The following is a 27,729-nucleotide window of genomic DNA, read 5'->3' as shown; positions in this document are numbered from 1 at the left end:
GCCCACTGAAGTTCTCGGTTGCTGTTTGGCCTAGCAGTGGCAAAACTGTGATGCCCTTGTCCTCTTTCAATCATTTTGTTTTTCACAAAGTGTACCCAGAGGCACCAACCTCCATGAAGATCCAATAGATATTTAATGCCCAATGTATTTAATGGATACATTGGGCAGGTGCCTATGGTGAGAATCTTGGCAGGCTGGTGGGCACAGTCCCTTTGAGGTGCCACCTACCTGGACAACAAAGCAAAGAAAACAAAAGCATCCCTTCTGTGCTGTTTGAATCTCTTTGATCTCAACTGATCCTTCAAGCTTCCGTTATGTTTATTTAGAATATGGACTCATCTGGTCTCTGAGCTGCTTCTGAATAATGAAATGCAAAGTCAGAGAATGTGAACTGTAAACGGGGAAATATTTTAGCGAGTGAGTGCTTTGCAGCAAGCAGTTTATCGTCTTTCCCTGCCCCAAAAACGCTGCTCGAGGCGAGACAATAGGAAAAGACAGTTTGGAGCTGCATCCCCACACATGACCACAAGAGGACGCCCTCATCTCACACAAAGGCCACTAATGGAATTCCCCTTTGGAAAGCGAGGCATATCCTCCAGTGTGGTGAGCCAAAAATGAAGCGAGGCGCAAGCCGGCGGCTGGCGTTTTCTTTAAAGACATCCTCCGCAGGGAACCCGAGAGAGCAGAAGCGCTTTGAGAATTTCCCCTGAGCGGGTTTTTAAACTAACTCAATAAACCCGCAGCAGCACGACAAAGGACAGCAGATCTCCCAGCTTGAAGTTTCTGTGACAGTAAGTGAGTGTGTGTAGCTGGTTTCTTCCTCTGTTTCCTTTTTTTTCCCAGCCTAATCTGCCTCCAGTTGTAATTAGAGTGATAATCTACCTTGATGTGCCTGCCTAGTTTAGCACTAATTGCCCGAGGGAACAAGTATTCTAATATTGATCTTGAAGGGCAACCATAAAATTGCATATGAGCATCTATGCATGTCCATCTGTATGTGCATATCAATGTGAGTGTGTATGTTTATAGGATCGGTAACATTTTTGATTGGATTTATAAAGAGATCTGTAGATGCAACCATTTAAGATGCACTGCATTCATTCCATGGAAGCTATTAAGTGATTTTTCAGATTGAAGTGAAATCACGTTGCCTTGTTTATGACCACAGTATTTAGTTACCGCATTAGTTCAATTATTTGACTCGTGTTTGACGATGTAACTTCACCCACACAAGGACTGTCTATAGTGATCGACGGCCTTCAGTGTTGAGAAGGCAGGAAAATGTATATGGTAACACACCAATTGCTGGACGGTTTACCCCATGACCAGGCAGTTCTGTCTGAAATAAGATGGGCGAAACTGAATGAAGCAGAATCAGCATATTAGCATTGAAGACATCAAGAGAGCATTCCTTTATTCACCTGTTTCTGCCAAACGCAAATTTTGTAATGTTAAAAATTGTTCTTTTGCGAATCCAGTGCAGCCAAAAGACTAAAATACTTCCGTGCAGAGTCAATAAACAGTAATGCTGTGTGTGTACCACCATTCCCATGTTACTAAAGACAATGCAAATACTGCAAAAACAATTAAATTCAAAAACGAGCACAAACTTATAGAACTGACTCGGTAAATCTTTTTTAAAAACCTTTTTTTTCCCCTTGGTTTGTGGATTTCTTGGTATAGGGGTGGATGTTTCATATTGTGCTAGGTAACATGGGGGAAAAAAACAGACATTTCTGTATCTCCCACTTTCTTCTCTCCACTCAACATATTCCCAGTTGGATCACATTGATCGAATCCTCAAGCCAGTCAGCTCTAGGAAGTTGTAACAAGCATTAGTATCATCCAATTTTATAACAAATGCAGTGCGTTGCAATTTTATAACAAACTAAGAAGCACGAGACTACACATACTGTATATTGGAATGCACTATTCAGTAAAACCTTACATGTGATACATTTCCCATCTTTTCAGCTGTGGAAATGGAGAATTGAAATTGCGATCTATGTTCAAAACTAGATCTTGTTCAAATGCTCAAAAATATATCTTAGCAGTTGAAGTTATACAGTCTTTTGCCTAGGCACTGCACCAATTGAAATGGATTTAATCTTTCTTATTTCCTCAGCCCCTTTTAGAAGTGTTGGACGTTCTCCATCCTCCTTTCGGCTTTTTCCCTTTCCATCTGAAAGGCATCACCCAGAAAATGGAACGATTCAAAAATTGGGAGAAAACTAGCATGAAATATCTGGGCGCTCGCCTTTCGGCTCCAGTTTTCATCACACGCCTGCAAGTCTGCACTGTAGTCTGCAGCAGAAGATTTTGTTATAACCCAAGCTTCTAGTAAACACTGCTGAGAGAGATCCAGCGTTCGCAGTTGATGTTTGTGTTAGCGTTAGCCTGTAAAAATTAACAGGCCTTTTTTATCACCTTTGACTGAATTAAAGGCCCATCTAATCCCTTGCAACTGTAGCCATAACTCTACAGGAGCACCAAAAGCCAGTTTCATAGTGAAACATATGTACTGTATTGCTGCACAAACCCCTTTCTTGTTTGCCCCCGATATGATTAGGTTTCATGGGACAGGCAGTCATAGGAGTTGCAAAACGAGCAAAGAGAATTTATAGGTGCCACTGACAAACGGAAGGACGAGGTTTTTACCCGTCTCTGATGGATGGAGACAATTTGCGGAGGCTCATCGCTGGCTGTGTGTCTCCTGCGATTTATCTTCTGCGGACGAAAAGGTATCCAATTGCCGAAAACAGATTGGATTTTAACGGTCGTGTTCAGGGTTTCCTCCTCCCCCCCGTGCGGTGGGCCAGCTGGTTAGGTTCCACTCGTGGGTTTTGTAGAAGTGACCCCTGGCTGTCAGAGTCAGACACCAGCTTGGGAAACTGCTTTTGGTGCCTGAACACGTTTATCACCTATAGGCACTCCAAGTGAGGCTGCTGAAGTAAATGGACTGCAGTCTGGGGCTGTTTCAGCTCCAAGAAGAGTGTTGGACAGGTGGTTGGGTGGGGGCAGTTCAGTAGGTTTCCAGGCGCACTTAAGCTATTTAGATGCGCCAAGAAGTAGCCACATATTAAGGAGAACAGAATTCATTTTATCGAAGAAATCATGAAAGAAAGCAGGCAGAGGCAGATGGATCCACTGAGAGGCTGTGATTGACTGAGAGGAGATAATATCGCGCTACAGTGCAGCTGGCAGCTTGAGAGTTTAAGGGACTAGATGAGTCTTAAATCAAGTTGGAGCTAGTGAGAAAAAACAGGATTCCCTGTGTTATATACAAGTGGCTGAGAGTGATGGAGGACAGAGGAATTCTGTTCTCTCAGAGAGAGTGGGGAAGGGGGAGAATACAGTAATTGTATAATTGCAGAGAATTTGTGTGGATGACAGAAAAAAAAAAGAACTGTTACATTATGTGTGAAGGAGATTTAAAGCGAAAGAAATCCTAAGGATCCTAATGCTTGAGGTGAAGTTGGTAAGAGGCTCAGATTGTGGCTGGGTGGCACAGTGGTGAAGTGACACTGCCTCATGGCTCTGGGGTTCAAATCTGTTGTTTGGACAGCTGTCTGTGTGGAGTTTGCATGTCCAGCTTTGATTTGATTGGCCACCCTAAAATCTCCTGATGGGTGGTGGGATTCAAGGGAGTTTCATACTTGTGTGTGTTGGAGGGGAGGTTCTTGGTGCAAACACTACTGGGACTGCAGAGAAAATGAACAAACAAAAGGAGGCTTTTTGGTCCAGTGTGGCCTTTCTGATGTTCTTACAGGGCTTGAAAGCAGAGTCACAGTGCCAGAGGAACAGCTTACCTACGTCATAGCAAGGTTGCAGCCTGAGGCAAAAGGGAGACGGAATCGGGCATCTACGAGCCTTCAGGATTAGATTATTATTAAATTTCTCGTGATCAGGATTTTGTTGGGGTTTTTTTTGGGGGCGGCTGCATATGTGTACAGTATTTCACCCATTGTAAAGTTGCTCTTTTTGACCGTAGACCGCATAGTAAATTAGTTCGGCCTGTCAGGTGTCTACTGTGTTTATGGCTGCGCGCATTCCATTAGTTGATTTAACACTTAGCGCTGTGGGAGGCTCAGTAAAACGGGGCCTGTTAACCCTCGAGGGCCTGAAGCGCACAACTGATGCCCCACCTGCGCTTCACGATTTGCACCCAAGCTCAAGCGGCAGACGGAATGATTAATCCGCTCATCAGAGGCTGCCGGCTACAGCCTCTTATTATGAACGAACGGCACTGTACACAATGTTTGATGTTCTGCCTCTTGAAAGATTAACATTTCTTGGAAGAAAAGAACAGAACCCGTTCGCTTTCATCCTGTACCTTGTTTGTTTGAGACAATTGGTATTTCTGGAAAGGTGCTCTTCCATAGTGCTGTCCTCTGGCTCTAACTGTGTTGTTTGCTTGCTTGCTTTGTGTCTGGAGGTCTGTTTTTGAGTGACTTGTTGCCGTTTTCCTTTCCAAGTCGGCAGGCTCATCCAGTAAAAATTGTAAAAGGACCGTGTTGGTAGCGCCGGTAAAGAAAACACTGTTTGTCAGCGTCTGTGGAAAGCTGCGGTGTCAGTTTCTAGCCGCCCCATTGCTGTAGCAGTAGCAAATATGTTTTGTCAGCAAACATTTTGACTGGAAAGTCTAGAAATACCTACCGACAAAATTATCCCGACTATACTGTTATCCGGAGGGAATGATTTGGCTAGTAAATACAGCAAGAATGTTGATCTCCTTAGGACTAAGACTGGGATCAGGAGATACCAGGCACATTAACAGGAAAAACCCCACAGAATTTTAATCCATTGGCAGTGATGTGGCATGCTGGAATGGCATTTAGCGTTTCTTACTCGCAGTTCTTGGACTCCGGGTTTGATTCTGGCTCGTGGCACCTTCTGGGTGGAGTTTGCATGTTATTCCCAGAGTTTTGAGTTTTCTCCAGGGTGCTTTGGCTTCCCTCCACAGTCCAAAGAGGCACAGTCCTGGTTAACGGGTATCTCCCAATTGCTTTTCCTGTACGTCCAGGGCCATCCTGCCTTGCGTACATTATCTGTTGGGTTAGTCTCCAATTCAAGTCAACCCTGCATGGACCACAGTTATTTAGTTAATGGTGATTTTTTTTTAAGGTGCTACCCATTACTGTGCAATCAATAAAATCCTGCTTTCATACGCAGTTATAGAAAGATATCTACTAAAGCATGCATACAGTCTACATAGTTCTCAGTTGTCAGGTATATACGAGTCCTTTAATTTATTAATCTTTTCAACATAATATTAAGTACCTTAATGTCAGGATCTCCATATGCATTCAGATAAATTAATATTTAGCTATTAGGTCCATTTTTAAAATAACCATCTAGCAATTTTCTAACCGCTTGATCCAATACAAGCTCGCAGGGGAGCTGGAGCCTATCCCAGCAAGCAACAGGCACAAGGCGGGGTACAGGACACCAGTCCATTACAGGGCCCACACAGACACGTACGCACACACCCCAGAAGCCAATTGACCTACAGTACCAGTATGCCTTAAATTGTCATAAATAATCTGTGTCTCGATACGCATGTAAAAGAAGGTGAGAATGCCCAAACACAAATCCAGAAGGTTACACTTACCTTCCTACTTTGGACAAGAACAAGCGTCTGGATTGTGACTAATAGGAGGAAGTGCATCAGGGAATTTGATTTTGAAAGGGTTTCTAAAGGGTTGTTTACAACCACACAGTGCGATACTCACCCATGATGCACAGATCTATCCATCCATTTTCCCTGTTTTATCCAAAACAGGGTTGAGGGGGAACAGGAGCCTGTCACAGCTGACACACCAGGACCAATGTTCCTTCCAGTATGTTTTTGGACTAGAGGTTGAAACCAGAGCTCTTCGAGGAAACTCACATGAACACGGACATAACATACAAACTCCACACAAATAGCATCCCACAATTTGAACCCTTTGAAATGACCAATGATCTGCAGTTTACTTGGGTACAAAGCCGACTAGCTGTTGAAAGATACGGGGATCAGCAGTTTGGGGGAGATAGGAGAGAAAGTGTTAAAACGTTCTTAGGTGCCAAGTAAGGACGACTGCCTTTGCTTTCATTTCAGTCAGCACCCTCTGATAACGCCTCTCCCTTTTCATCACTCTCTGTCGCCAGTGCAGTGGGTCCCGTGGCTTATGAATTTTCCTCAGACTTCCCGGGAGTTGTCTATTAAAACTCTTCAGGCTTCAGCGGCTGCGCGATATTTACATATGAGGCCCGTCTGAAACGCGAAATGCCATGAAATTAGACGGAAAGCGAGGCAGAGAGAACACCGAGAGCAGGGACATTTCACAGGGAAATGGAAGGTGCCGCCCAATCATCTTCACGATCTCATTTTCTGTCTCAAAAGGTTACCGTCACCTCCGTTCTAATGCTCACCTATTAGGCATCTGTTAGGCACGGATATGTGACCGGTTTATCTTAAAAAAACATTGATAGGCACTGCACAGCACAGCTATGTGAGTGAAGAGGCTTTTGCTGGATTTGCTATGATGTACCCAAATTTTAAAGGAAATAAAGGCATTACAATGTGTTTTTAGGGAAAGGGCTGTTGGGGTACTGTCACTGACACAACTGGTATGTCTGTATGGAAAGAATTCTTATGACCAAAATTAATCAAAAGGAGTTGTATTTTTCTGTAGCTCATGAATAGGTTGGTGTCCCTCACATTCTGGCCCGTCCTGTAGACAGTGGTTTCATGCCGATGTACAGGACAATGAGAGACAGGAAGTGGAGGAGAGGATGCTGGGATTGCACATGCAGGGCGTGATTGGGGAAATGGGCCCTCTGAACAGGGAGATGGCTGCATGCGAGAACAAAATTTTCAGGATGGAAAACAGATGAGAAATCAAGGGAAGTGTGTGGAGCAGTGGTTAGGATTCTGGATTTATCAGATTGGAGCGTTCACAATCCTAAATGCAAAAACTGCTGTTGTATCCCCTGAACAAGGTCCTTCATCCAACTTTTTGCAGTAGAATTCCCAGCTGTATGAATGGGTCCGAGTGTAAATTGCTTTGGATTAAAGCAAGAGCCAAGTAAATCTCATTTAGTGTGAGGACAGATCGATGGTATATGCGTATGGAGACTACTATTTTTTTTTTATCTGAATCGCTGTGAACGGCACGCAAATTGTTAAGACAAAAAGTCTTACATAAATTCCAGGAAGGTGCAAACAGTTTACTTTGAATGAATACATAAAATGCTTTCTTAAATACACCGGAACATATGGTGATGTTTGTAGAAGGTGTCAAGCTGTCAGGCCTGAAAGTTTAAAGTGTGCACCAATTAAAGCAGTGTGAAAAATGCACAGGAAATGTATTCTCGACGAAGACTGCTGGAGCGATGGTTCTTACTTTTTTATAACGTGTGTGCTGGTCAGTCCATCCGCATTCAGTATTCTGCGTTCGTGGGATCAACTGACTGCAACCCATCTCAGCTTGCATTTATGACTCCCTTTAAGAATCCTAAGATATCTGTGACTTTTAGATACGTTTCAGATTGTCTTATATTTACAGGATCATTTATTTTAATCAACTTTTTCACTTCTTCATGGCCGAAATCTTCTTTAACGGAAATAACGCACAAATGTGGTCACTATGATCCCGTGCTGTATATATAGATTTTCGATGCACGAAATGGTCATTTTGCCAGTATCGGCAAGCTTTTGACACAGGGCATCTGCTAAGCAAATAAATAATGAGACGGTGTGACTTCAAATCTTAGGCGTTTTTTTTCTCCAAAGGGACTTTTGTTCACCCGAATTGCTCCGGTAAAACACCCGGTTGTAGAAATGGGTGCAAACGTCAATGGCTTGAGATAAAAGCGTCAGACAAATAAAACAGAAGTAATACTGAAAAAGAATAATGTGGCTTTCCCTTCAGTGCGGTGGAAGCTGTTTTAGTATTTACTTCTCCTCCTCTTACACAGGATTTCGGAGAAGTTGCGGTGTTAAATGTGCTCTTTACGACTGCCATATGGTTCCCAGCGAAAACACCTTCCGCTGGGCTTTCTTTTAACCGCATTCAGATTGATACTGAATCGCAATTAAAAACGGGATTGAGGGTTCTCATTTAGCTGAAATGACGGGACTGGTAATCTAAGAAATGACCTTTTATTGGAAAAAACAAAACAAAACAAATTGATATATTCCTGAAAGAGACAGTGCAACACTTACATCAACTCATAACGGCTTGGTATCCGTGGCCCGCACCTCTTAGTGTGTATTCCCGAGCGTGGCCGTGGCCTCTCCGCGCCTGCAGAGTGAGTTTATGACAGCGGGGACGTGGGCCAGCAGCGGGTGATGTTTCTTATGTTAATAGCGCTAATACGCGTTTAATCATCTCTCGCGGTGTACTGCGCGCACTTCAGAGAAGGGCGAACTTGGAAATCACTTGTCTCAACTCCCCCCCCTCCTCTCCTTCCCCACCAGCCCTCCTATCCCTCTCTCTCCGACTCGGTCTGTGTGGTTACGAGTTCGAGCCAAGGGACTCTTGCTAGCGCTGTTTTCAAAGTCTGGAATTGATTTTCATGGGGAGTATCCTTTCGCTTGCCTTTCAACCTATGGATTTATCGGAGCATTCTTGCTCCGCTTAAACGTAGCAGCCGAGAGACGGTTCTCACCTTTCTTCCCGTCTTTTCCCCCCAGTCGCTCAAGACCGCGATCTCTGCCTCCGCCGGTGCTTCTCAAACAGCGGGCGCTTGCGGACCGGTGTCTGACGGAGCGAACTGGCAGAAGTGCGCTCTTAGTCGGATACAAATCTAAAGCGAGGATTCGCCTTTTTAGATGCAGATGTAATTTCCCCCCCCATTTTTATTGAACTGATTCGGATTTCAATCGGCGAAACTGAGCTTTCATTGTTTTTTTTTATATTTCTCCTAAGGGAATTTTGTTTCACGGATTTGACAGCGAATTGGGTAAGTGGCACTTAATGTAATTTACCTGTAATGTCAAACTGTGGCAATGTAAATGGGGGGGAAAAAACGCACAGGGACATGTCGGCAGTCATCACGGGCTAATTGTAACAAGTGGACAAGAAGGCTGTTGGTACACGTTTTAGTGTAAGCTGTTAAATTACTAGGAAACGGCTTTTTAGATAAATCCGTGCCAGATCTACATAACGGCTCGCATAGAATTGAACTGCGCTACATTACGTCAAAGTGTTAATTTTGGAAAGAGTAAAGAGGTTAGAGAGATTGGGTGCGTGACCTGTTTTTTTTTTATCGCCGCTTATACATTCACAAAACCATTAACATCTACACGTGTTTTGCAGTCCGTCACTGAAACCCGTGTTAACAGTTTATAGGCGTTTTCCACGTACAAATCCCAGCACCTGGTTTTAGTTTAAATTCATAGTGCTTTCCTGTGTTAGCATTTCTCAAACTATTTAGTTCCTGATCACTACTACACATGAATGCAGAATCTTATATATGTATACACTGTAGCAAAATTATTATTATTATTCTTGTTGTTGTTATTAAATGGGAACACTTAGAAGCGGTACTTGCCGATCTGGGAAGGAGAACAGGTGTTTAGACGCTCCAGGGTTGTTGTTTTTTTTTAAGCGGAAGGTTTGCGTTAAGTGCCCCATTTTCTCCTAAGCCCGTGTGGACTCGACAGAGCTAACTAAGCAACATTAGAAATCAGAGCGTGTGGAAGTTGTCAGGGGCTGCAGAGACTTTCAAACGTGTGCTCATTTTTTTTTTAAATTTCGACCCGGGCCAGTTCGCAATGCCAAACAAAGCAATATATCCCCACAGTTCGGCTCAGAATTCAGCGGGGAAGCAGACGCTTAGCCAATGATCGGGAATATCAAATATTTTGGGACATTAGCACAGTCTTTACATTAAACAGGCTCCGGGGGTTTCTTAATCCCCAATGTTTTGCATACAGCTCGTTTCTGTGAATTTTGCATAGCGCTTTCACAAGGCAACTGTTGTTCTTATGGTATAGGCTGTATTAACTAGGCGCGGCAACATAAAAAATGAGAGCTGAGAGTTTGTGCTAGTTTTTAGCATTGGGCCGCTGTGACATACCCCGTTTTTTGGCTTCGTGGGTCTGCGTTAACCCTAATTCAGAGGGGCGCACCCCACATCACTGTAGGTTAACGCGCGTCGTGCGGGATAAAAGGCACTAAGATACAACAGAGTGACATAGTCCGCTTTTCTTTTATAAATGGAAATCAGTTTCCCGGAGTAAAACTGTCCAGATTTTGATTAATTTCGCCACTTGGAACAATTTATCTAGCAGGCAGAAATTTCTCGCCTTTAGGGTGTATTTAACATTCTGGAAACGATATGTGAAATAAAATCCATATACCAGCGTGTTGTGGGAATAACTGGAGTCATTGCAGTGACTTTCACGTTCGAGAGAATTCGCATATTTTTCGTGAAACTGTCACGTATGAATTATTCTACAGATTACCAGGTTTCCAGAAAATATCGGTGCTGACAGCTGGGGTTTGTCTGGTCTATTGTTTAACAGAATCTTTTCATAGACTTTAGAAATATCAGAATACAGCTAAAATTGTGTTTCTTAACTGATTTTAAAGTGCAAATAACACGCATTCATCAGGCAGAAGTGAACTAGTCGTAATCAAAAAACAAAAATGGCAAAAAACGTTTTTTTTCCGGAGGCTATTTTAACATTTCGCAATAGTATAATATATATTTCGTATTTCGGCATCCTATCTGTGTGGTTCCCAACGTAATTGGAGTTGAAGGGCTTTTCCAATTCAGTTAATTTAATTTCAGAAACGCGTATCTAAAGCAGCAAGGTACGTTAGGGTTGCCAACATCTGTGCGTTCAGTTTCCATTTATCATCTGCTGTTTGAACCAAGGGTCTGCTTGTGATGATTACCATTAATGGGCGGCTTCTAATAGTAATAGTACGCAATTAGTTTTGAATGTCTGCGATCGTAAACCATAAATCATAGCAGTTATAAGGTAACGGGCAGCGGACCGAGCAATGCCCACTATTTCAAATTCGCCAAAAGTATATCTGGCGGTCAGATATACCATTCACACATAGATATGTGTTCACACACGTACTGTAAGTAACATTTGGAGACGTCTTTTCCTGTCACTTTAAACCCTAGGGTAGCTTCGAACTAGAGTCAGCATGAACTCGGGGTTGGTTTGATTAAATGGATGTGTGGTGCACAGGGGTGGGTTAATTCTCTTAATGTACAGGATCTGTGGTCTCCAGGGAGCAGCAGGCTCATCTCAGCCATGAAACACACACATTTTTTGGCCTTTTGGCAGTGTCAGACCAAGAGGGTAAAATCAACAAGTCTCCAGTGGATTTTTCTCCCTCGGGTGAGCAGGTTGGCGGGGGGAGGAAGGAATGCTCTTCGTTTTTTGTTTCCAGGCCTCTCTCTCGTTTCTTTTTTTTTTTCCTGCGTTGACCGGGCCGTGTGAGGAATAAGATTTAAAAACAAATTACGTGACGCTGCCACTCGAGACATGTTGCAAATGGAAGAGTAATTTGCATTGAAGGTCTGTCCCAGACCCTGCTTCTTTGCCTGTGATTGTAACCACGGGCTTCCCCTTTGCTTTCATCATTTCAGCAGTCTCTCAGAACTGGGAGGTCTTATTTAGTTCCTGTCAGATTGTTTAGTTCAAAACAGGCTTGTCCTCAGATGAGGTGATGTTTTGTGTTCCACGCCTGAGTATGTGTCTCCACTTCTTTGCTTTCTTTCACTTGTGTATTTTTGTTTTTAGGAAAACAGTCATGTTCACTGCGTGTCTCTGGAACATGGGCATGTCTGTTCACAGTCGCCTTCTGTGTTTTCTCCCCCAGTAGGTTGGGGTTTAAGAAAATAAAAAAAGGGCTAAGATAATCGTCTTGCCTTCTCTAGAGGTCGGATGTTCAGTCATATAGGCCACTTGATCACACTTCTGACGCTCCCAAGTAATGAACAGTGGCAATGAGAGGTGGGAAAAAAACTTTCAAGCGCAAGTAACTCCTCTCTGTAAAAAAAACAACAGAAAAACGTTTTCCACATTTTTTTCCACGGATTTCTCTCCAGTCAGTTTCCACAGACATTCTCTGGTCATGGTATGTTGGCAAGTGAATTACCCAGTAAGCGGTGATTCTGTTTAACTGGCAAATTGTTAAAACTGGCTGTGGAGTCTAAGTATCAAAGGCAAGATTAGTCATTTATTGATGCGTAGACTGTGCGCCTTATTTTTGGGAGCGGTCTGGCCTTGCTGAGTTGCTTTGATTATTTTTGTTTGCCGGATCGTCTAGATAAAATTCAACTTTTTTTTTTTCCTCAGAAGGAGTTACTGAGCAGTGTATTGTAAAAAAACATCAAACATTTCACAATTACCGCTCAGCGTCGTCGTTAGTATTCAGTGTTAGTTAAAAGAGCTCCAAATATTACTGCTTGAAATAGAAGATTGAACACACTCAGGTTCGCAAGGCACAAGGCTGACTTTGCGCTGAGGGGAAAGTTTCTGACTTGTACCTGAGAAATTGTCCTCTTTAAGTTATGGATATTTTTATTTTCACACATTAGGTGGAATGTGCAGCATGATAAGTAAATGTGTAAGGCTTTATGATCCAGTGCTAAGTAGCCCTTTAAGAAGAGGTCCCCCTTGTAGCATCCAGCATATAAATATTATTGTGACTTGCATGTTAGTTTGGGGGCTTCATATTTAATCCAGTTCGCTTAGGAGTCTTTCTTCCATGGTTGCACATGGTTCGAATTCTGTGAAGAACAGTGAGAGGAACAGCAGTTAGCATGACGAGGTGCCTGAAGTAAAACCTGCTCTGATGGGAGACTGGGCTGGTAATAATGGTCATTAATCAGAGTACGTGGCTCATGTCTCTCCTGGCCGGCGCATGATCGTTCGTCATCGCGAAGTCTCGCAAATCGTTTCCCGTGGAATCCAGAAAGAGATTCCTATTCCTCGTCAACTGCTCTCAAACAGGCTGCCAAGTCCACATGTGTTGTCTCTGCAGATTTCCTCCAGATGCTGGAGATTTCAAGATGTGAGAGGTCTCCTATGTGTGTCCTGGTCACGCATTCTTCAATTCAGGGGTGCGGACAGTGGATTTGTCTGTGCTCATTTCCCAAACTTCCCAACATGTCAAAACAATGGCATTTCAAAAGCATGTGGGGTTGGGCCGTAGCTCGGCCACCTCTGGCTTCAGTTCGTCAGTGTGCTGTTTAGCTCGGGGCCTAATTTCAGTGGTGATAAGAAGTGCTGGCTCATTTTCATTGCTGTGGAGGTGAAGACATATTACTGGCGGAGAGCAGACACTTGGATTTTCATTTCAACTCCTGCTACTTAACGGTCCTGTTTCACAGCTAGTCCTGAGAATAGGTGTGGTACTTCCTGTCTTCCACAATGCCTTAGTGCAGTAATGGATCTTATAATGTCCTTGTTGAAAGCATTCCTGATATATCCCCAGATTTTCCAAGTGATACTTGGTTGTTTTGACCTTTTTGGTTACAAAATGTTAACCTACATGATCTTTTCAGGAACATACTTGTGTTTTTGAAGCTGTGGATGATCATACAGTATCCTGATGACCAAAGGTAAATGTCAATGCCTCTGATGTTGACCAAGATCAAGCAATGTAGTGTCGTACGATTGCTGTCTCGGTGCGCAAGCAAAAAAGTGGAGTGACCAGACATTTGATGGGGAAATGCCTTAAAAGGTGGCAGGTGTGAGCTGTAACCAAGTGTTCGCTGACACAGCCCTCAGGGTATGGGTCCAGACCATCTGAAGAGTGAGACTTTGAACCTGCTGTTTAATAGAAACAGACTGCGAGGGGATTGAAGAGTTTCGAATGTGCAGCTTGCAAATGCTGGCCTGACTCATCGGCAGAGTGCACACTAACTGCTTAGCTTGGCAAGCTCAGATCCCTGACCCACAAGAAAAGATGAAGATGGAGTGTGAGAAAGAAGAGCAGGGAGGAGAGGCAAAGTGGGGAGGGGAGGTTAACGAGTCCAGCTCCTTTGAAAGTCCTGGCACTCCCGATAATGTGTGTGTGTCAGTATTTGAACACTTAATAAAATTATTTGCGGTTTCTTCTGCAACCCTCCCCTTCCCCAGAGTTCAAAGCAGCTTGCTTGCCTGACTGTCAGGAAGGAGTTGGTGCAGTGGAAAATGCAGCTTTCCTGTTGGAGCATTTCGCAAGCCACAAGCTGCCTACCGCAGGCTGGCCCAGCAGGCTTTGAAGGCTGACCTGAGTTACATGTGCCTTCCACTGCTTCAGACTTGACACACCTGGGTCACATGCCTTGATCTTTAGCACGTCTTTTGAGCGAATGGCTTTTGTTCTAAATGCCTGGTCCGGAAAAGAGACTGTTAGGTGTAATTTGCTGGAGTGGAAAGAGTCATTTCGGTCCGATGGGTTTCGGGGAGTGAAATACTTCTTTAAAAATAGGAATTCAGTGGACGTCCCAGGTCCAGGATCTCAGTCACTAGTCGTCACTGAGAAGTGTCGTCTTCACAGCTTGGGAGCACATGTTGCTAAACGTGTCTCTGATGAACAACAGGAAAGCAATAAATGGAAGGCCAGTAATTGATTTTAACGGAAGTGGAGCAAACGTCCATGTTTTTGCAATCTCATCTGCGTTAGTCATAGTCTATATTAGAATTTTGTTCTCAGTAATTCCCTGTAAACTTTTACAGTACTATTGAGTCTAAGCCCAGTCCTTTATCTCACTTTTTTTGCTTCCTCTTTGCTTCTGTTTCTGCGTGCCTGAATTCAGAATAAAATCCTCGAATGAATGGCTCAGGCATAGATCTAGGCTGAGGAGTTAAAATGACCTTTTCTTTGTTGGTCCCCTACAGTTTCTTTTGGTGCCCTTTTTTTCTTTTTCAGTTGGCAAAATGGATACAATGTGCCCAAATTCTTAAAGACCGCTAGAGAATGTTTGATCAACCATCAGGTTCAGGGAGTTAGAAGAGATCAGTCAACAATCAGGTTTCTGAATTTGTTGTCATAAGGATGCTTCTTAGTTGAAGCTCCTTTTTTAACAACGGTCAGTGTTTCTATCCTTAGTGATAATTGAGGGAATAATGCAAGATTTGTTATATGTTCAACCTCATATGAGAAATATAGTACTTGCAATCATGGCAGAAGTGTGACTAATATATCCCTGAATCTCTTTCCGTCAAACATGCTGCCCTGGAGCTCCTATATTGTGAGGTTGAGTCTCAGAGTTAAGACATCACTAGCTGAACACTTGTGACCTTACCCAGCTGTGCCCCAAAGTGCTGGCTCACAACTGGAGGAGCATCACTAGAGGTGGGTGGTAGGCTCAAGTCAGCCAAGGTATCGTTAGCTTTCTGGAAATAGGGACACACTAGACACCTGTAGATGTGCAGCGTTGCTGAAGAGAAGCTCATCACTCCTGCAATTCATATTTTAACTCTTTAAGACTATAAGGAGCCTGCACCATCTCAAAAAGGTAAATAGCTCTGACACATGGGGCATTTTGGAGGTGAGCATGCACCCATCCAGTGGGTAGTCACATAATAGAACACAGGGTCCAGCTTCTGAAATTTCTGGGCATGTTCTAAAGTTCTGGGTCATTTCCAACACAATGGGTCGATCATTATGGACCTATACTTGTAGTACTGTCCGTGGTGCTGAATTTGATCTTGGCCTCAAATTTGGTTATGTCAGCACTGTGAAGCACAACTTTATTACACGTCCCGAGTAGACAAATATTTCAGTTACAATATAAAAGAGCAAAGGGTACAATAATTCCATAGGTTTCGTACTTCTGACTCCACCTGGGAAGTTCCTCCGAGTTCCTGTGGGCAGTTACTGTAAATCTGGAAAAGCCCAACACAAAACATAATCTTTCATCTGTATCATTTCAGTTTAATTCCTTCCCAAAATAGGCGTGAATTAGTCCCTTCCTCTTGAGGATGAAAGTGAAAAAAATCTGTCATGATGTGTTTAAGCGTGATGTGTTTCTTCAAAGTAAACATCACACTTAATATATAGATACAAATTCTATACAATATAATTATATTGTATATATGTACAAATAATGTACAGAAAGACACATTTAAATACTTATATCCCCTTTAATTTGTTCTTTTAGTCCTTGTTGATTTTGCTGCACATTTTGTTTAATAGCATGTTTGTAAGTAATTGACTAATGTATCAATGTGTCTGTCTTAGGAATCGCTGCTGAGAGGAATTTGTATTCTTAGCATCACTTCTGCTCTGTCGCGCAGTCTGATTAAGTGCCAGTACTGATAGCTAAGTGAAATGACATTAACAGCCCCATCAATATCTCTCAGTAGTGACGGGGTGTGATGTACTATATTTCCTGAAACATTTTGGCATTTAGGAGTCATTCAAAACTGCACTAAAAGACTTAATATTTTTGCAAATTCTGCAAAATTGAAAACCGGCTCAAAACGTCCTTTAATATGAAACTCGGTTTCATAGATACTTGATCTGTCATTTTGCTCACTACATGTCTGGGGAATATCTTTATGAATGCATCTGGCCAGGTTTCAAACATCTGCCCCAGATACCTGTGCTTCAGTGAAGGAGGCTGTTTTCTCCAGGGTCACATATTGAGTGAGCAAATCCTGTCGAAGAGAAGGCAAGAACCCTTCTGGTGTGTGACACCAGACAAATTAACATGAGCCATGGAGATGTGATTCAAACGTGAGTTCAACCTTAACTCAAGTGGAAGGTTTGGTGGAGGGTGGCCGCCCGAAATTGCATTTTAGATCTTAGCCAATGGCTGTTGGCGAAATTGATCATCGTGCTGAGAGCGGTCTGTAAAATGCAGTGATTGCGAAGGAAATGGACTCCTTCAAGAAACTGTGGAAACTACAGTCAACTGATCCAAAACCGAAAGGGCGCCTGAGCTAAGGAATGCGGGTTTCTGACAATAACACATTTTTGCCAACAGTCCTTTATGGATCTGGCTTATCCTTCCCCAGAGTATATCAGTCCCCTCCAGCCTCCTACCACACACTGTGTTACTGTTGGACACCTGCATGTCTCACTTTCAGGCTTTGCTGCCATCAGGTGTTTCTGTAGGTGTTGCAATGCCGATGTTGTAATAAGAAAACCTGTTTGATCGCTTGTTTCACATGTGCTGTGTTTTGGTGCAAGTCAAAACCATAAATGCAAGGGAGACGCATTGCATTGGCTTTAAATTACACACAATCCGGGACGGAGTCAGCCCTCTTCTTTTCACGGTGCTTCACAGTTTCAGTTTTAAGTTCCACTTTATTTATTTTCACTTGGTGTAGAGGGACCTGTTCTCACAACGGCATCACAATCTGTCATATGGCTCTGATTAGATTGGGTAACATGCACCGCCTGTTTGGTTGAAAGGATTAAACGATAAACATTTCCACAATCCCCTCCTTTCCTCCCCCCCCCACCCCCAAGCCCAATCTACAGCAGTTGGAAGCATTTTAATTCTTCAAGTACAAGACTGCTTCTATGATAATATTTTCGTTTCATAGTAATCGGTTAACCATTGTTTTTTATTCCACACTCCAAGGCAAGCCACCATCTTCTGTCATCTGATCGTAGAGATGGAATTCCTTGGATACATTCATTTCTCTTTTTTTGGTGAAGCAGGCCCTCATCTTGGGTCTCCACTGTGCCTTAAAGATTAGTACTGAATATGTTTGAAACTAAGAGGCCTGTACTGAGCATGCCTGATGGAGACCTGAGTACAATGATTTTGACCAACGTAAAAATAAACAATAGAAAAGGAAAATTCCAACAATTAAGGGCGTATACATACAGATGTTGCAACATGACAATACAGAGACAGCATCAATTAAATGAAGCAGAACAGCAAATCGGTTAGAACCTTATCAACAATACAATTGCTAATCCACTTCTACTGTAACTGTCCTGAAACAACTGGGCACATTTGAAAATGGAAGATTAAAATCATATACATTAAATTTATCATAACCAATACGGATTCAGAACAAAAATATTATTAAATCTTTTGTTATTTAATTTCTTAATGAGCAGAGAAACTTTAATTCTTCAGAGACATAAAAGCTTTAATTTTTCAGCAAAGAACTTTGGTTATCTCAATTGTCCCACCCTCAGTGTTTCTTGATGCGTTTTGTATTATATCATATTTTTAAAATTATTGAATTGACTTTATTTAAAAATTAAGTGTTATACTGGATTTCATTGTTACACTGCTGTGAAAACAACAGAACGAACTGTTTGTTTTGGAGAGAATGCTGGGAAGAAACCATTACAAGCCATTGAGAGAGAAATGACCAGAGCTTGAACAGAGTTCTCAAATCTGCAATAGCACAATATGTAAAAGCAGTCTCTTTATTAACAGTTCTTTCTGTTAATTGTAGCATATTATTAGCAACGGTAGCAAGAAAGTGGTTGTTACTCAATCTGAATGATTACTAGTGCTTTTCTGCTGGATGAATGTAATAAAAATCCCCATCTATGAACCGGCTTCATCACTGTTCTCCTCCCCACTGAGATATGATGGGTGGTGAGCTTACTGGTGCGCTTTGGGGACTACACACTGGTGGTGGTGGAGGGGAGTCCCCATTACCTCTAAAGGGCTTTGAGTAGAGTGTCCAGAAAAGTGCTGTATAAATGTATGGAATTATTATTATTATAATTTATTATTATTATGAGCCTGCTGAAAGGGCAGGAAGTGAGCTGTGCAGTCAGGTTACCATCAATCATGACAAGAGGAGTTCTGTCGCAACTGCAGTAGTCACTCCTGCCCAAACCACCTCACTGCCCATTTATCGGTCTGTTGTACTCAACTATTATTGTCGATAATCATACTTTATAAATATACAATAATACTCTAGCATTTTTCACTTAAGTGGGACATTTTGGTTTATATCTGTTTTTCTTTCTCAATTTTCACCTGGTTTAGCTTTCAGCAGGATAAATCGCCTCATCACCTTTACCTACTCAGCCGTTGAAGTGATTTAGAGCTTAGGCAACAGTCAAAACTGATCAAAATGACGTCAGAAAGAGTTAATCAATATTCAAAGTTTCAGTATATCCATATCCTTTATTTTTCTAAAACCATTAATGCATAAACAGTGAGAAAATTGGTTTTGATACTCCTACCCAGAACAGCCACAGAAAGGGATACTTATGTATATGTCTGTACAACCGAAATTAACATTACTTGTTTTCTTCTTTAAAGTTATGTAGAAATTCATGTTACAGAGGCTGCAGAGGTCTTGATTAGCTTGAGTAGGGAGGTGCTCACCAGTTCTCACTTTGTATCAGATAGTTGTTATTTTAATGACGGCTGGAATTCGGAGTCACATTTTTTGGATGGGCGTTCTCTCTCACAGCAGGAAGAGTGGAGCGGAGAAAGTATTTTAATAAGTCCCCGAGTCCATTATGCTGCTCCAGTGATATAGCTGAGTGGTTTTTCTGTTGGCTCTGCTTGGGTGGAACCCAAAGGGATGAGAGGTGCTGGGAGCCTCCACAGAGTGTTTCAGCAGGAGAAGATGTGTTACAGATATTCCTAAAGGCTTATGTGCTAAGTCAATTCCCAGTTTGTCATTCAGAAAAAGAAAAATGAGGCATGTGGCATTAATTAATAAAGACAACATTGCAGATGACTGTAGGAGTTCTTAAATTGGTGATCTGAAAAATACTAAGATCCTTAAAAACCCCATCTTCCATCTGTCTATTATCAGAAAGCTGCACATTTCTGGTATGAGCTGTGCTGGCAAAATCCAAGTTCTTGCAGTTTTTTTTTAGGAAACAAATGTGAAAGTTTGTCATGTGTTAGTCACCCGAGAGCACCACTCCACATTTCCCTTTGCACATGTGTAGAAAATATTTATCATTCACTCGGTCGGAAATTTCAACGAATACTGGATTTGTGGTGTAACGCCTTAAATCAGCAATGATATTTGTAATCATGTTATAATATTTAAACTGTTACCAGAGGCACATACATGCAATGATAACCAACCTCTACTGTACATTCATTGGATGTTATTAACCAAACCATAAACCCCCCAAAAAACTAAACCAGACCCTTAGGGTTAGGGAGTATGTCATGTTTTTTTTTTAGAACTGTTTGTAACATCATTCATAATGTTTTAACCAGTCTTTTGTTATAGGCACTTCAGCTAAAGTGTCACTGGATTTTCTGAATATTTTTCTCTTTATCTTCTGTGATCTACCTGCAGCAGACAAAACCCAAATTAAGAACAAATTAGTCTCAAGTATCATGATTTGGCAGTTTAATCTATTCAACATGGACGATAAATAGCCCTGTTGGTTCCTTTATTAAAATATAATTCGCGTTCGAGGTTCAGTTACCCAGACTCGCTGGTCAATACTGTGTTTTAGCATCTTGGCTGCAAGATATTTTAGCTGCGATCTGAGCTTTTCTTGCTTTGACATTGAAAGACTGACCCATTTGCAAAACATAGCTGTTCAAGATGCCATATTATTGGCACCTGTTGGCTTGTCTGGGATGATCTGACAAACACGAACCGGTCAGGAAGGGATTTGTGCTGAAAAGGTCAATGCCGTAGTTTTCCGTTTTAAACAGAAGATCCACGCCCTTTTTCATATCGCAATGTTTGACATGGTCTTGAAATGTTCTTTCCTCGTGGGTCCTCTCCTCGCATGTAGCTGTGAATCGACAGGAGGGTGGAGAGTAAGGGCTCATTGGAGATGGCTACAGCAGGGTTTGAACTCGTGACCTTTCTCCCACTACCTGTGAATCCCCATTGCATGTGTGTGTGTGTGTGGGGGGCTTCGTTTATCCAGCTGTAGGGGTTTGTGAGGTGGGGGGGAGGAGGGAGGACAGATGGGACCCCCCACCCCCGAGAATTTTTTTTTCTTCTTTTTTCCACATTCACACCACCACAGGAGATTAAAAAAAAAACAAGTATGTGAGAGCCGGCTGAGTTTTGCCATTCGATTTGCACAAATAGCCCTTTCTAGTCTTTAACTCTGAGTTGATACAGGTGCAGAGAAGGGAAACGGAGGAGATGTAGGTCAGGACATCTCGCACAGAGATGGGACTGGAGTGTGTGCCGCCGAAGAAAATGCTATCTACTCGAATATAGTTCGATCTAATCCGATCGTCTCCTAAGGTCGATGGAAATCGAAAGGTTTAAAAATGATAGTGCCTTTATTAGGGCAAGCAACCGACTGTCATTTCTGTCTGAGAATCATTTTTAGCATTCTGAAAACTGTCCTGCATTTTAAATTAATTTGTATCGCACTGGCATTCATATACTGACTTAAAAAAAAACATAGGATTTGTAACCTTAGAGCGCAGCATATCTCAAGGATCAAGGTTTGTATTTGCTTTAGAATTTTTTACAGAAAAGTTCAAATAAATGTAAGTTTATCAACATGATGAATATTATTCTAGCAAAGATTTGTCATCTCTGCTAACAGTTCTTGTGCCTGGCAAAAATAATGTCTGCATGTGATAACAGAGGTGCAACGGTTTAACTATTCAGTTAATTTCATCACAGTTGTGAGCTGTAAGTAGAGACAGAAACACTGGCATTACTTCTCCAAAGAACACACTGGCCCCACACTGAGAGATTAAGTCAGGGTGAAGAGTTCTTCTGCCATCAGTCTCCCTTCTCCCAAGCTAATAATGCTCTCAGCACCACTTGTTTTCATAATCTCTGAACTGTGGAAAAATAATAGAGAAGGGGCAAAACTAGGGTTGATGTCCTAGTGACAGGCAAGCTGGGAAAATGCAGCCAGAATCTGTCAGTCATGAGTCTAGAGGGAGTTTAATAGCACTGAATTGAACTGAAAACAGCCAGGGTTGAGGTTACAGCATCCCCGCGCATGAGATTCTGCTGGTGGAGGGGTCACCACAAAGCATTCCTACTCCAGGGGTCCAGTCCCACAGGCCGGCAGTATTTCTGTCCTGGTTAAAGTTACTCCACATGACCGGTTCACCCCAACTAGCGAGCTTCTGCTGGCAAGATGAGCTTTCGTTTCGAATTCTTAGTGGACAGCAGGCTCGTTTTTAAACACGCCGGTGGCACGTCTTTGAAGGCTGCGCTGGCAGCGTTTCTCCGTACCGTGCCTGCTGTGTCTCTGGCTGTCGCTGCCGGAGTGATAGAGCTCCCCGCTCGATCCGTGTGAGACCCGAGCCCTGGCGAGAGTCTAGCGCTGTCGGAAGCGAGAGTAGTATTTCCACAGGAGAAAAGAAATGGCTGGTGTACACAAAGCAAGGCAGTTTCTCTCTTTCGGCTGAGTCTTCCCCAGCAGACATTAAGAGTAAAGGCTCGGGTAAGCACCGGGAACTTGGTGACAGGCCATTTTGATGAAGGGCAGAGGTGCTTGTCCACACAGCCGAAAGCACAGCCTCACGCAGACTGACAAGACTGACCATTGCCCACCCCTTCCATACCCATTACTTCTGAGTTTCTCCAGGGGAACCCACAAGCAGTGCCACATGGGTTAGCAGCCTATGGCATAATGTCACAGATGGCCATAAAGATCTCAGCTCCTGCTGCTGCGGTCTGGCGTTGAGGCTTTCAGAACCGCTCTGGCAGGCCCTTCTCAGTTGGTCTCTAAAGCAAAAAAAAAAATCCGGCCTTCAGATGCACGCTGGGACTACATTCTAAAGGAGAGCGCAGTGTTCTGAAGCCAATCTGTTATTGTGTTTCCCCTCTCTCTTCCTCCGTTTGCAGTTCAACGTTTTATCAAGGGTGGGTATTCAAGTGTTTGCATTAGGCTTGTGTCTCCTGCCTCTCATTCTGGCAACAGGAAAATAGCCAAATGAATGAAACAGCTTGGAACTTGGTTAAAAGCAGTAAGTGAACCCATTATGGCAACCGCAAGGACCCCAAAAGCCCAAACTATACATTTTATTTTCCGGTGCTGTGTGAAAGGACCCTTAAAATGAATTTGGGGTCAGCCCGAGATCTTTGAGACGTGAGGAAGACTGGTATATAACATTTCCAGGATTACGTTTGTCATATGCCAAGGGGATTCATCCAGGCTGTGTGGTTTCTAAGAAAACATTTCTCCTAATAGCAGGTGTCTTTTCTCTCTGGCTTTTCACGGGCTGGCGGAGAAGACCGATTGCAAGTTTCTCATTGAATCTGAAAAAGAAAACAGTGGTGTCTGGCCTCTTCGTTTCTGTTTACATGTCTTGGGCTGCCGGTCTAGCTGGAGGGAAGCAGACCCTCTGAGAGGTAGAAATAAATAGTGCTGAGAAAGGAGGGCTATAGCACACCATATATGGCAGTACAATGGCAGTAGATGTTTCCCTGTTCTGTTTCACCTTATTTTGTCTCCTCAGTCCCCTTCTCTCTCACAACAGCCACACATTAACACAGTGCTGATGGAAGCTTTGGGAATGCTAATTAGCTGCTAATTATGTCAGCAGGGACCCTAGCCAGCCTGTATCTCTTGCTCCTCTGTTCTGGCCAGGCTTTAATGAAATACTCTCGAAATGCCTCGCTAGCACGCCTGCTTTATTATTCCGGGACACCCCGAGCTACTTGATCAACGCCGTGCTCCGTCGCCAAGGCCCCCCAAACTCAAGAGGAGAAAGAGGGAGGGTGTCAGGGGGTGGTGTTATCCGGACGAATGGACGCTTTCTTCCTCGCTTGACAGTTGCTGTGTGAGGACCAATAAAAAATGAGCTCTGCTTCTGCTTTTGAAGTCACAGGCCTTCGTCTGATGGCCTTGGATGGAAGGAGACGCAAACAGGCTTTTTGTTCCGATCGGGTTGCAGAAAGGATGCCACAAAGCCTCTCTTTCTGGAGCCAAATGAAACGATCCCAAGAGTGGGTGTACCTTTTCAAGGCACAGCTCTTACGGAGACTGGGCTCTTCTGAGCTGCTGTCCAGGAAGGTGATCAAAAGAAATTCCTGATTTGTGATTTCTGCATCTTGCCTGCAGGACATAAAGGTTATGATGAAGCATCGCCAGATTCTAATTAGGTTCTTCGCCAGTGTGTACATACTGCTAGGTGGTTTTTAAACGTGTTATTTTATTTCTCGATATGCTTAACCTGATGAGGCCTAACACTGGAGAGCGCAACCCAATAGGAAATGCATAAAAACCGAAGGGCAAAACATTTGCAAAAAAACTGAACCGACCTGTTTTGACAAATGAACAAAAACGTTTCACAATGAAGTTGGCTTTTTTATTTCATTTTTTTCTAGAAGTATTTTAAAACTACGAATCGGAGAATTTACCTTGCTGTGCCAATAACCTTAAAGACCTAATGTTTGGTCTGTACAGGATAAATGCAGTTATATAATCATGTGACACATTTGTAAACTTCATTTTTGAACAAAGCAAATCCAGAGTTGTCTGTCCCCACTTAGGCAGTAGATGCATAAGCTGGAGATACTACTTTGAGGCAGGTGGTTGTTTTCAGATCACCAAGTCTGGGCTTTGCAAAAGGTCAAAATGCTGATTTTAAATGTATAAAAATTACACTACTCTGTAATGAATTCAAACAGCATTTATTTTAACATACAAGCTAACAAACTCCTCCCTGATCCACTAAGAGATGGGCTTAAACAAAAGTGACCCACAGATGAAAGTGAGTTTTAAACACTGTCCTCTCTGCAAGTATTAGAGCAGTGCTTTGGTGGCAAGAAGCACGATAGACTGTTGTGCATTGCCATCGGCCTTCTCTTTTAATGTCTTGAGATTGCTGCGCTGTAGAAGGACGCCTCCTTAAAGGCCATCATTGAAATTCACAACACGGGCCCCAGCAGCCACTCACATCTCTTTCTATCAGCGGCACTTCTGGCTGTTAAACTTCCGACAGTAAGTGGAGGAAACACCCGATTAGGCAAGAACAGGGTGAGCTATCGACGCCCAAGAGCCCGCAGCTCCAACCTGAAACGATGACTTTGCAGGGGCCGAGCCTGGGTTGTGCTCTTCCACCTTTGGCTTGATTGAGGGCAGTAGCAGCAGCGGCTGAGAACATTTTCCAATGAGGTCACAATTATTAAGCTCCTCATAAGCCGAGTCTCGAACAAGGGACAGAAACCTCTCCGGCTTTTGAAACCCCGTTTTGTTTTGATCCGCGCAGACGTGTTGGGCTGCAGAACAAAGGGGGCTGAATGACGGCTCGTTTTTGTTCTTTTTAATCGTGACGCTTCCATCTTGTCCTAAGCAACTTAGGTCGTAAACGTACCTATCAACTCGGCCGATGAGACGCACGACGTTACCGTATTAGCTCCTGGTCATTTCTTCACGAGGCGGGAATCACATCTTTGTCTTCCCTTTCCCATCTCCAACAGGCTCGTTCACAAGAATTACCCTGAAGGAGAACTGCAAGCCCTACCCCCCTGACCCCCACAGTCCGGGATGAGCGGAGTCTGGAGGTGGTTGCTGAGCGCCTGCCTGCTCGGGACCACGACCCACGGCAGCAACCCCTTTGCGGGACAGCAGACCCCGCCAGACCCCTGCTACGACGACAACGGGGCAGCCCGCCGCTGCATCCCCGAGTTTATCAATGCAGCGTTCGGCAAGGAGGTCCAGGTGTCCAGCACCTGCGGCCGTCCCCCGTCCCGTTCCTGCAGCGTGCTGGAGCGCGAGGATCGCCCGTCCGTCCGCACCTGCCAGATCTGCGACGCCTCGGACCCCCGCCGGGCCCACCCGGCCTCCTTCCTCACCGACCTGAACTCGGCGCACAACGTCACCTGCTGGCAGTCGGAAAACCTGCACTCCTCGCCCCACAACGTCACCCTCACCCTCTCCCTGGGGAAGAAGTTCGAGATCACCTACGTCAGCCTGCAGTTCTGCTCCCCGCGGCCCGAGTCCCTCGCCATCTACAAGAGCATGGACTACGGCAAGAGCTGGACCCCCTACCAGTTCTACTCCTCCCAGTGCCGCCGCATGTACAACCGGCCCAACAAGGCCGTGATCACCAAGCAGAACGAACAGGAGGCCCTCTGCACGGACGGGCACACCGACCTCTACCCGCTCTCGGGGGGGCTCATTGCCTTCAGCACCCTGGACGGCCGCCCCTCGGGCAAGGACTTCGACAACAGCCCCGTGCTTCAGGACTGGGTGACGGTGACGGACATCCGCGTGGTCTTCAGCCGGCCCCAGCTGCCCCGCGAGCTGGGCGGCGACCGGGGGGAGGACTCGGCGGCGTACTACTACGCGGTGGGGGACTTCCAGGTGGGCGGGAGGTGCAAGTGCAACGGGCACGCCTCGCGGTGCCTCAAGGACAAGGAGGGGAAGCTGGTGTGCGACTGCAAGCACAACACCGAGGGGCCCGAATGCGACCGCTGCAAGCCCTTCCACTACGACCGGCCCTGGCAGAGGGCCAGCGCCCGCGAGGCCAACGAGTGTCTCCGTGAGTACGGCTTTTTGGGGGGCTTTGGTTCATAAGGTTTGGGTGTCCTCCGGCTGCCCAAAGTCCCAAGAAAATTGGCCCTGGTGTGAGCAAGTGTTTGTGTCCGTGTCTGTCTGCCCTGTGATGGACTGGTGTCCCTTCCAGGGTGTATCCACCTTATGCCCATTGCATGCTGGGATAGGCTTTGGCTGCCCCGCCACCCTGTATTGGATAAAGCCCTTAGAAAATGCTTAGAAGAGGGATGGATGACTGCTCTTCAGTTTCAGTAAACCCCAGAGGTGGCGAATAGATCTAAACCTGCCACTCTCTTTATCTCCACAAAACCCTAAAGCTGCACTTGGTGTCCTTGACGGGATACCCCTTTTGAAGATATGTATGACGCATCTGGTTCCGTCTCGCAAGGAGTTAGGCAAACTCGGTCTGCTGCAGCAACAGAAAAGCGGGTTGAAAAGCCGAGCAAATCTCTCAACTCGAGACCTCCTGCCATCACAGCTAATGCTAAAGAAAAGCAAAAGTCAGGATCTGATGTTGTGAAACTTAAGCGAGCTTGTTCATTGTTTTGACTTCCCCAGATTTCATTGATTACTTTAACCAGTCAAGGAGAAATCCGTTTCCCCACGTTATGCCAAATGGAATGGGAGTTTTCAAAGGGCCATTTAGTTTGTGAGAAGAAAGAAGCAGTTTGAGTTGAATCCCTTCAGGGCACCTGGAGGTAAAATGCAGTGTTTTCCATCTCATTCACCTGTTGATGAGCACTGATGCTCTCATTTACAAAGCTGACTATAAACGTGGGAATCAAGCAGGATACCCTCAGTTCATCTCAGCATTTCAGTGTTATCAGGAGCCGGTACCTTTATTTGCTCATTTATTTTTTGCAGTTAGGTTATAGAGGCAGATCAGTCGTAGAACACTCCAAGATCTCAAACTACTAGCGCAGTGGTGGGCAGCCCTGGAGAGCCACAGTCCAGCAGGTCTTTGCAGCACAATTTGTAACCCATGAATTTAGCTTGATTTAGGAAAATTAATTGGTCACTAATTTTCCAGGAACAGCCAACTGTGGTCATTAAGAGTCACAGGCTGGTGGTGTTCTCATTTCAAATGATCTCTAAGCTGTTTAACAGAACACATCGGCAGTCTATGTGGTCGAAACGATCTCTTTCCAAGGCTTTAGAAATGGATGCTGTAAGGGTGTCCTATAAAAACCACTGGATTGGAGCTGTTCAGGACCAGGACTGGCCACCCCTGTGCTAGTGGATCATATCCAGTCTTTAACTTGACAAAACACAAAGTTAGTTATCTACCCTAAAGTACAGCTTCACAGGCATTAATGCCCAGTGCTGTTCTGCTTAAGTGTTTAAGCAGGAGCTAGGTCTCTGGCAGCTCCTTGCA

The 27,729-nt window shown here is 44.1% G+C and overlaps 1 protein-coding gene across 2 annotated transcripts in view; it reads left to right on the top strand.

Moving 5' to 3' along the window:
- The first annotated feature begins 671 nt into the window (after positions 1-671).
- The window catches only part of ntn2 (netrin 2), an 83,100-nt gene continuing 56,042 nt past the window's right edge, over positions 672-27,729 (top strand). Inside the window, exons 1-2 of one of the 2 annotated variants that reach the window (XM_015360610.2) lie at positions 672-791; positions 25,277-26,340. In XM_015360610.2, coding sequence (XP_015216096.1) covers positions 25,344-26,340 — 997 coding nt within the window. In that variant the 5' untranslated portion in view covers positions 672-791; positions 25,277-25,343. Of the gene's footprint in view, positions 792-8,480; positions 8,950-25,276; positions 26,341-27,729 lie in introns of those variants that run through there. The other variant, XM_006637376.3, reaches the window with a different exon arrangement.

The sequence above is a fragment of the Lepisosteus oculatus genome, chromosome 19, assembly GCF_040954835.1.
Source record: "Lepisosteus oculatus isolate fLepOcu1 chromosome 19, fLepOcu1.hap2, whole genome shotgun sequence".
NCBI classification, from domain to species: domain Eukaryota; kingdom Metazoa; phylum Chordata; class Actinopteri; order Semionotiformes; family Lepisosteidae; genus Lepisosteus; species Lepisosteus oculatus.
The sequence above is the reverse complement of the archived record's forward strand: the minus strand, read 5'-3'. Positions and strand labels throughout refer to the sequence as shown.